The 10,773-nt window shown below is 36.5% G+C and overlaps 2 protein-coding genes across 2 annotated transcripts; both read left to right on the top strand.

Moving 5' to 3' along the window:
- Positions 1–8,539: 8,539 nt before the first annotated feature.
- Positions 8,540–9,238, top strand: GCK72_021352 (uncharacterized protein; the record flags this gene model as incomplete). The annotated part of the gene is made up of 4 exons (XM_053734203.1): positions 8,540–8,881; positions 8,967–8,995; positions 9,045–9,116; positions 9,163–9,238. The coding sequence occupies 4 exons, from the start codon at positions 8,540–8,542 to the stop codon at positions 9,236–9,238; spliced, it is 519 nt and encodes a 172-aa protein (XP_053583116.1).
- A 1,124-nt stretch (positions 9,239–10,362) lies between these two features.
- Positions 10,363–10,773, top strand: GCK72_021351 (uncharacterized protein; the record flags this gene model as incomplete). Its single annotated transcript, XM_003104586.2, has 2 exons — positions 10,363–10,677; positions 10,726–10,773. The coding sequence occupies 2 exons, from the start codon at positions 10,363–10,365 to the stop codon at positions 10,771–10,773; spliced, it is 363 nt and encodes a 120-aa protein (XP_003104634.2).

Raw genomic sequence — 10,773 nt, 5'->3', positions numbered from 1 at the left:
GGTGACCACCTGCTCCGCTATCTTTGGTATCTTCTTGTGCACAGTTTTGAGTCGAAAATTTAAAAACCAGTCCCTTTTATTAAATATCGCTGTTCGATTCAGTTTTTGTGCCATGCCGAGTAGGGAGAATATCTCGAATAGTTGGTTTCCTGAAAAATTTTTGTGGTTTTTTTTTGTTTTGCACCAGTGTTTTACACCAGGGTTGAGTGGAATTCCGCCCAAACATTTTTTATTCCGTTTTTTACCTTCCGCCTTTTCAAAAGCCCCCCAACAATATTTCAATCAAATTTCTCACGAGGGAAGTCTCCAAAGTGATGCCATTTTCAAACGACCTATAAATTTGGTCATAGGTATTTTCAACCACTGGGAGTCCATTTCTGCAGTCAAAACCTGCTAAATGTCTCTGCGAGCCGAGTTATGAGCTCTCAAACGTTTCGTATGGTTAAGCTGTTGCACATGGTATTTCAAATCGACAAGTAAAGTATACGCTAGATATTTTCATTATTGCAATGTACGAACACAGATGAACCGTTGGGGAACATAAATGGAACCTTGCGGTGGTGTACATGTGGCCGATTTGGAATTCCATGTGCAACAGCTTAACCATGTGAAACGTTTGAGAGCTCATAACTCGGCTAGCAAAGACATTTAGCAGGTTTTGACTGCAGAAATGAACTCCCAGTGGTCGAAAATACCTAAGTCGAAACTTATAGGTCGTTTGAAAGTGGCGTCTCCAAAGGCTTTCCTTGTCAGATAGAAACAAACGTCACTTGCCCTTAATAGCAAACAACATACGGAAGAATATAATCCTGTCTTAGGGAAGATAACAATCGTTTGAAGTGTGTGTGCTACATTGTTTGGAAAGTCAGAAGGATCCATGGTTATGCTACTAATTTTATAGTTTAAGTATGAAAAGTAGTCCCTGGCCTGGGATTTGTTTCTATCTAAAGATAGTGTTCGATTTTTTGTTGTTTTTCTGAGAAACATAACAAAAAATAATCGTTGACAATCTTAGAAATTGATATATAAAATTGTTGTGCTGCGATTCCGAAGCTAGAACTACATTTGTGTAGGTAATAATCTTAAAAGGGTCTTCAGGGAATTCTTTGGAGACGACACTTTCAAACGATCTATAAATTTGGTCATAGGTACTTTGGACCACGAGGAGTCCATTTCTACCATCAAAACCTGCTAAATGTCTCTGCGAGCCGAGTTATGAGCTCTCAAACGTTTCACATGGTTAAGCTGTTTTACATGGAATACCAAGTCGGCCACATATACGCTCCTTTGGAAATCCATGTGAAAAATCTTAAACATATAAAAAAGTGAGCTCCTAACTCGGCTTGCAAGGACATTTAGCAGGTTTTGATAGCAGAAATGGATTACCTGAGTCGAAAGTACTTATGACCAAATTTATAGACCCGCTTCCCTTGTAAGGATACTGATCCATGGAGTGACGAATTGTTGAAACTGGAAAAAGGGGAAACGATGCAATATATTCTAGAGATTACAATCGTTCCGGAGTGTGGAGTGTGTGCTACTTTGTTTGGGAAATCAGATGAATTCATGGTACAGTATACTATACTTTTAGTAGTATTGATCATACCAAAACGCTTTATTTTTGTTGTTTTTTGCACGTTGGGTGTAACTTTCTTAAAAGGCAATATAAAGATATACAAAAATGTAGATCTCAGCGAGATCTATGTCTGAGACTTGCTACGGGTAGTGGATCGTTAAGATGTGATCGCGGACCGATAAATAGTGTCAAAAAAACTACACATTTGTTGAAAAAGACATTTTAGCCATATGTACTTGTGAGCCGGGACAATGACAAAAAAACCAACAGTGACAAAAAACTTACAGTGACAAATAACCTACAGTGACAAAAAACTTACACTGACAAAAAACTTACAGTGACAAAAAACATACACTAACAAAAACCATACACTGACAAAAACCTACAGTGACAAAAAACTTACAATGACAAAAACTTACAATGACAAAAAACATACAATGACAAACTACTTTTGGTCACTGTCTCCAAGTCTATTTCAAAAGATCTTGTTCAAAAAGTTCCATTACAGTACTCTTGACTATAATAGAGTTACCTACAGTACCCCGGTTGTCAAAAACAATATTTACTATACGTTAGCCAAACCGCCACGTAACTCGCTTAAAACTCAATATTATGAGCTAAAAAATATACAAAAATGTAGAGAGTACATTTTTAAAACACAGACATTCAATTTCGCAAAAATAATTTTTTAACTCACCCAATCCACTTCCCGATAGTATCGTAAACATTGGAAATAACAAGTATTTCTTCTGACTCCGGGTGTTCTGTAACTTTCCAATTTTTCTTGGATATTTCCCCCATATTTCTCAGTTACCGTATCACAATGTGTGGTTGTCATGATATTACTGTAGTTATACGGTAGTATACACCATAACACTACAGTGATAATAAGAATGGTGATGGCTGAAATGTATAGGCACCGTGGTGACCAGACGCAGTGCATTTGATTTCTTTAAAATAGAAAGAAAAAATAAAGTATTAGAGAAAATATCGAAATACCAAGGAAACTGAAGAACGGGGATTCTTTTGCGCAGAAATATGAAAAGAAGATAAAATCGTTTGGAAATATTTTCCATTTAAATTGATCTTGCGGACTCATAAGACCGGAATTTTATTTTTTTTCCAATTAAAATCTTAGTTGACCTCACGATCTTCTGGAAGTGGGTTTTAAAATGAAACATTTTTTTAGGATTTAGGATTTTTTCAAATGTAGAAATTCAAATTCCAAATTTCCGATAAAAATGTTTTTTAAAAGGAAGAAAAGAACAAAAAAGATGCGTATCGGAGTTTTTAAAGAATGGTGGTTTGGACTTGGTGGTCGATGACCACCAGGAACAATTTTTTTCAAAAATCGGAGGACAATGGCGCTAGTGAGTCATTGGACAGCCTGTCTGACTTTTCCATGCTCTAGAGTTTTTCAATATTCCGATAGTTCAGAAAATTTTAGGAAACTATTGTTATTGAAATGAAAAAGGATATTACTAGACATTTTGGTCATCCAGGCTTTAGGCTCCGGAGAGAGACGCGGAGTATATAAGCTTGTTACATAGAAATAGGAGTCATGTTAATTAGTTGCGGGACGGGCGGATAGGATTTTGGAGAGAATTTGGAGCAGGTGTCATAAGAAAGGAGACACTTACTGACTACTCAGCTGGAAAGTTTGGAAGGACGCCGGAAGGTTTATGGATGGAAGGGGATATCGGAGTGTCGTTGCCTCATTTTCAAAAATTCAAATTGCTTTTACAACTTTGCCCTTTGAGAATCAACTAAAATAAAGAGCCATACAAAAGACATGTTATTTTAATGACTGATATTCAGCATGTCAGAGAATAAAGATTTCATGTTTTCTTGTGTTTATTTCTTGCTCTGCATCCTAGAATATAAGAAGGGTCAAATTTCAAAAGTTTTTATTTTCGGCCATAATTCGATAGGTTTTGTGATATTCTGTAGCCAATCCATGTTTTTGCATGAGGAGAGGACGCCATAAATTAGCTGTATAATAATACAAGAATTTTTGAAGTTAAAAAGGAAAACCAAATTTACAGTATTTTCCTATAACTTCATTGCTGAGTTTTCTATTTTTGCCGACGTGACCTATTAGTTTGTTAAAAAACTTTATTGAAAAGAAAAAAAAAACAAAGATATTTGAATAAATAAAGAAAAACACGTGAACTACAGAAAATGAACATGTTCAAATTCTGTAGTTTAAGGAGAAAAATACGTGAACTACAGAAAATGAACATGTTCAAATTCTGTAGTTTAAGGAGAAAAAGACGTGAACTACAGAAAATGAACATGTTGATTTTCTGTAGTTTGAAGAGAAAGCTACGTGGACTACAGAAAATAAACATGTTTATTTTCTGTAGTTTGAATAGAATAAGGATAAAATGAGCCCATTGAATGTCAAAAACCAATATGGTCCGAGTACTATTAAAGTGGAGAGTTGAATCCGGCCATGCAAAGACTGTGTAGTGATGAGTGAGTTAGTAGAATTATCTGAAAAGAACAACGGTTTACTATGTCTCATCAACATCAAACTAACATAATCTAACAGCCAAAATGGTAGATTTCGGATATTTTGAACATGTGCCTTGAGAAAAAGATCTGAAAATGAATTTATTTCGTCTGTGCTTCTTTTCCTGATTTCAAACATACATTTCCCTCAATTGAACTGACATACTTTCGACCGACAGAGAGACAACATAAAAGAACAATATCTGTTCCATGACAAAAATTAAGTATAACCATACACATTGTATGTATAAATCCATGATTAGAAAAAAAAATCAGATTAGCTGAAATTACTTTTATATTACTTACCGCTCTATCAACCCAGAGAAATTGGAAAAAGGATTATATTTATATGTATGCATTTTGAAAATGAATTAAACACAACAATAGCACGTTCACTCTTTTAGTAAAACACGTTGCAAATTTTGGAACGTGCTCTAGATTCATTTCCTCTGAAGAAATAAAAAGACACGTGTCATGTTTTATTCTTTCAAAAAAATTTTGTCAATGCATTTGAAATTATGTTTTTCCAATTTCTCTGGGTTGATAGAGCGGTAAGTAATATAAAAGTAATTTCAGCTAATCTGATTTTTTTTTCTAATCATGGGTTTATACATACAATGTGTATGGTTATACTTAATTTTTGTCATGGAACGGATATTGTTCTTTTATGTTGTCTCTCTGTCGGTCGAAAGTATGTCAGTTCAATTGAGGGAAATGTATGTTCGAAATCAGGAAAAGAAGCACAGACGAAATAAATTCATTTTCAGATCTTTTTCTCAAGGCACATGTTCAAAATATCCGAAATCTACCATTTTGGCTGTTAGATTATGTTAGTTTGATGTTGATGAGACATAGTAAACCGTTGTTCTTTTCAGATAATTCTACTAACTCACTCATCACTACACAGTCTTTGCATGGCCGGATTCAACTCTCCACTTTAATAGTACTCGGACCATATTGGTTTTTGACATTCAATGGGCTCATTTTATCCTTATTCTATTCAAACTACAGAAAATAAACATGTTTATTTTCTGTAGTCCACGTAGCTTTCTCTTCAAACTACAGAAAATAAACATGTTCATTTTCTGTAGTCCACGTATTTTTCTCCTTAAACTACAGAATTTGAACATGTTCATTTTCTGTAGTTCACGTCTTTTTCTTTATTTATTCAAGTATCTTTGTTTTTTTTCTTTTCAATAAAGTTTTTCAACAAACTAATAGGTCAAAGTGAAAATATGCATTCTAAAATCAAAAAAAAAAGTATTTTTCGTATATTTCCATAATTTGGCTACACTTTCCACATGCTGGGCGTAGAAGCGCTCTAAAACTGTAGTTTTATCCGTAATTCCAGCACCGAGAAGCATCATTGTCTAAAAGTGTATAAAACTACACATTTTAACGTAAATTACTGTTTTTTTCACAAAAATCGCCAACTTTTGAAATTCTACTCTTCTTATATGATGAAGAAAGTTGTAAAAGCAATTTGAATTTTTGAAAATGAGGCAACGACACTCCGATATCCCCTTCCATCCATAAACCTTCCGGCGTCCTTCCAAACTTTCCCGCTGACTAGGTAAGCGGATTATCCTTGAGAATTTTGAAGACACGTGTTTGAAATTGAAGGCTCATATAAAATGGGGGAAAACACTGCAATATGGCCATAATTCTAACAACTTTGGTTGTTTTCAGTAGAAAATGACCAACTTTGAGAGGGTGTTACGGTATGACTGACTGTCCCACACAGTGAATTATGTGTAAACCATACAAAACAAAGGTAAAGCTTCATTTTTGTAGTTGACAACTTTTTTGTACGGACACTCCCTAGAGAGTTGTGGCCTTTTTAAGGGAGACGGCATGGGACGACTGAAAGGAGAAATTTCATTGTCGATATGTAACTTGCTAGGTGCAAAAAAGTTGTCAACTCGTGCAAAAAATTGTCAACTACAAAAATAAAGCTCTACTTTTGTTCTGCATGGGCCATGTATTGAACTATGGTTTGAAAGTTTTACAGTTCTCGAAAAATCACTGAAAAAAACATTATTCTCTATCACTTAAACATGCCCTGCGTTTAAACATCCTTAAAAAGCAAGTAAGCAACAAAAAACTGCATTTTCAAAATCAGTATCTTTACACAGATTTTTCCTTATGAATTAATTCATATATTTTATAAAGAATATTAATTTTTTTTTGATTTTTTTTTAACCTTGCCCAAGTACATTCATACGAGCTAGGTATATGCATACACTAATCTGATTAGATTAACGAAATGGATCACGTTTTCAAAACTTTTTTTTTCTAAATGAATTTGTTGAGACGCTCCAAACATGTTATGCCCTAGATGCCCAAGAAGATTGCTTATTTAAAGAACAACTGCCAGGGCCTAAAAAGGGTTTTTGAATAGAAACAGTGCGTTTAGGAACAAAAAAAACTTGAAAACCCGTCGTCAAAAATTCAAACAACCAGAGAAACACCGAATCTTCAATTCCTCTCTCTCTCTCTGAAGTGAAATAGGTAGATCCAAATCTCAAACTTGTAGCCTCCTCCGTCACCCCCTTCATTTGTCCTCTTTCTTCCACGGAAGATAGTCTACGGAAGACCAAACACGGATCCGCTGTGACTTATCTGCTGGATCATTGAAATGTTTCTGTCTGCACAGGATTTAGGAATGAAGGAAAAATTGGAGTAATTTGAATTTAAAAACGAGGACATTTTGGAACCGAGACGTTTTGAAACAGAGACACTTCAGAAACATGAGAATCAGAGTTGAGCGGTTTTTGAAATCCAGGAAGGCTTGACTGACTCCGCCCCCTTTCCAGAAAAGGCCACTCCCCATTTTAAGACGTTTTGTTTTTGAGACGTTTCGAAAGGGCAAAAAATAGGAAATTCAGGGCGAAAATTAGGCAAAAATAAGGGAAAATGAGCAAAAACTATGCAAAATTCGGCAAAAAATAGGAAAAAATGGACAAAACAGGACAAAAACGGACAAAAATTGGACAAAAACTGACAAAAACTGGATTAGAATTGGACTAAAAATTTGAACAATTGGACAAAAAAGGTAAAATTGGGCAAAGAAAGGGAAACTAGGGCAATAATTAAACGAAAAATAGGAAAAATAGGACAAATTTAAGAAAAAAATTGGAAAAAATGAGTAAAAAACAGGAAAAAATGGACAAAAATAGGAGAAAAGCGGACAAAAACTGGATAATTGGACAAGAAAGGCAAAAATTGGGCAAAAATTGAGCAAAAACTGACAAAAATTGTGCAATATTATGATAAAAATAGGAAAATTTGGGCAAAAAAAGGAAAAATGAGCAAACATTGGGCTAAGTTGGACAAAAATTGGGCAAAAATTAAGCGAAAATTGTTAAAAATGTGCAAAAAGTGGGCGAATTCGGTTCAACTTTGTTCCATATACAGTGCGTAACACAAGTATAAGGCCACCCACGAAATTGAGTTTATTGGCTCAGCGGAATATTTCTGGTTAAAACTAATAACGGATTCGGATTCCTCATCCAAAAATACCCTTAGGAAAATGTTTTTGTGACATGACCACCAAAACTAGGATGGTGACGTGGCCAAATATGAAAAATGCGCACTTTCTAGCGTAACATAAGTATAAGGCCACCCCCGGAGTTGAGCAAAAAGAGTCGAATAAAAGAAAAGTTGCACTCTAAAATTGTATTTTAGGATTGTACAAGTTACATTCAAGAAGACAACATCTAAACCATATTGTCCTGGCACTACTGGTCTGCTGGGAACCTGGATTCAAGTCTCTCTCCATTTTTTCTCTTTCAGGCGCTAAATCTGGGCTCTAAAAGCGGCGTAAGTGGGTAAATTCTTTGAGAAACCACATCTCCAAATGCTGAACCGATGATTTCAAAAATTTAGAAACATATCTTGTCCATTTCTGTGAAGAAATTTAAGGTTTGACTCTACGCACAGTCTGCACTGTTGTCAACATTAGAGGGATTTGAGTCGCTAGCTCGTCGAGATCTTGATAATGAGAGCTGGAAGTTTTCTATAATAATGCAGGTAGATACTCAGTATCTGCTGGGTACAATCCGAATTCGTTATTTTTAATCAGAAATGTTCCGCTGAGCCAATAAACTCAATTTCATGGGTGGCCTTATACTTGTGTTACGCACTGTAGAATAAAAACGCGCCAGCGTCACCCCAGAAATTTTTCTGTACATGTTTTATATAGTCTGATCTTGTTGATACATCCGTGCACATTCTGAAAATTTATCAAAAATACAAATGTTCTCGTTGTCCCCAGGGGGGAGGAGTCTAATTGTTAGAGACAATTTTCAATTATAAATTATCATTCTCGCAAAAAATATTTTGTTGCTCTTGACATTCTCTCATTTCGCTTTATTTTGCTTTATTTTTCCTCTAGTTTTTCTCTATTTTTTGCAATTTTCCCATTTTTTCTAGAATTTTTTTGTAGAAATGGCCCCAAAACGATCTCTACCGCCAAATATGCCGCCACCAAGAACGCCTATGTTGGTGAGAGTGCGTCCGAGACGCCAACGGATGGCACCGGCAGCTCCGGCTCCGGCTCCAGTGGCACCAGCTCCAGTGGCACCAGCTCCAGCTCCAACAGACCCTGAGCTCCCACTAAATGTAGTGGATCTCCCTGAAATCATCAGGGCCAGGGAGCAGGATTGGAATCGGGCCCTGGTAGCCCCATGGATCGATCAGGCACCGCCTCGGGCACCGGAATCGAATCCTGCAAATCCGGCACCAGGAGAACGGGGAAGACGGGGATGGTTTAGCTCCGTTTTAGCCCTAGTAAGGAACGGTTTTTTTTTTTCAAAAAAAGAAAAAAAAAAGAATTTTTCAGTTCGGCTTCAAACAATAAACTGGACCTCTACAGCTACTCTATTCTTTTTGGGATTATCTATTGTAAGTGTTATTTTTCATTTTTTTCGTTCTTTACAATAAAATGTTTTAGAATAGTCATTATCATCGTTATCATGAACCCGGGATCGTCGTTATCATGGCAACCAGAAAAACCATATCCAATGTAAGTTTTTTCGACCTTAATCTTGACCTGATCGTTCCATTTTCAGATTTTTTGCTATTATTGGCCCAAACAATCGCCCTGGTCAGTGTTTCTTCTGCGCTCGAGTCGTTCTTTCTCATTAATTGTCTTTTTTCCAAAAACTTTCTCTAACCTTCTTTAATGTCTTCTAAAATCCCCATTCTGCTTTCAATTCCATAACCTCTTTATTCCTTTACATCGTTCTTCAACATTTCCAACCTCCACAGTCCTATACCGCGACGCGTACGCAACGCATTTCGGAAAAAAGTTGAAATGTGCCCAATCTGATTTTTCTATATTCTAGAGCTACAGTACGACCATTGTAAAAAAACGGTGAATAAATAAAAATGGATAGGACCCCCGAGTTATGACTTGTTAACTTGTAACTTGTTTTATATTGGTCATAACCAAACTTCCAGAACAGATTCAGAAAAAGTCTTCTATTTTTCGACATTGTATCAGAATTTTCTTTTTCCCGGATTTTGACAGATTCCCTATTAGTTGTGTCAATATATGTATGTATATCTCAATAAATCAGTATGAACTACAAAAATTGTTTCAAACCCCAGAAGAAAAACTGCTAAAAACTACTAGAAACTCCAAAACACCCATCAAAAAGGTAGTTACCAGAGTTGTACGGAATGACATTTTTCCATTTCCGGAATCCGGAATCCGGAACCGGAATGAGATTTTATATTTTCCGGAATACGGAATCCGGAAGCGGAATCAAATTTTCGAAATCCGGAATGCGGAACCGGAATGACGAAATAACTCGGAATTCCGGAATTTCGGAATCCGGAACCGGAATGAAAATTTTCATTTTCCGGAATCCGGAACTGGAACCGGAATGTCAAAAAAACCGGAATTCCTGAATTTCGGAATCCGGAATCCGGATTCCGGACTACTCTGGTAGTTACACAAAACTTGGCCGAGTTTTTCTTCTTATTGCTCGTTGCTATTTACTGCGATATCAAAATACGGTAACACATGCACTTTTTATGTATCTTTAATTATTTTGTACTTTCAAATGTCATCACGAATAAAAACCTTTGTGAAAGACACAAAAGCCTAATCCGTCCCGTTGTCTGCCATCTGAACTCCTGATATCTGGATGCCCATTGGGGACAGTGAGGAGAATTGTGCTCTCCATCTCCTTCTTCTTTTTATTTTTTAATTTGTTCATTTTTTCCTCTTCTCCTCAATTTTTTTTGATTTCTTTAATTTCAGAATGGACAACCTCGCGTATTCCAACATCGAAGACGACACTCCCTCACCACCTCCACAACAATCCCAAGAAGAATATGAGATGGATCTCCGCCATCAAGACCAGATGGCTCGTGCCGGATTGGGAGAAAGTTCGACGAGACAAATGAATTATATTGCTCGCCAGGAATCAGATTCTGTGGCTCCAGAAGCCGTAACACAGGAGGCTCCAGAAGCTCCACAACCCGAACCAATCCAGGAGGCTCCAGAAGCCACCGGAGCCCAGAAGGCTCCAGAAGCTAAGGATCCGGGAAATTCGTTCTGGGGACGCCAGTGGAAGGTTAATTTTGCTTAAAAATTGAATTTTTCATTTGAAAACAATTTTCAGCTCCTCAAGTCCATCGTGTGCTGCAACTGCAAGTCTTCATGCTTCTAG

This window comes from Caenorhabditis remanei, chromosome V (assembly GCF_010183535.1).
Source record: "Caenorhabditis remanei strain PX506 chromosome V, whole genome shotgun sequence".
Classification (NCBI taxonomy): Eukaryota; Metazoa; Nematoda; class Chromadorea; order Rhabditida; family Rhabditidae; genus Caenorhabditis; species Caenorhabditis remanei.
This window is presented reverse-complemented; position numbering and strand designations above follow the sequence as displayed.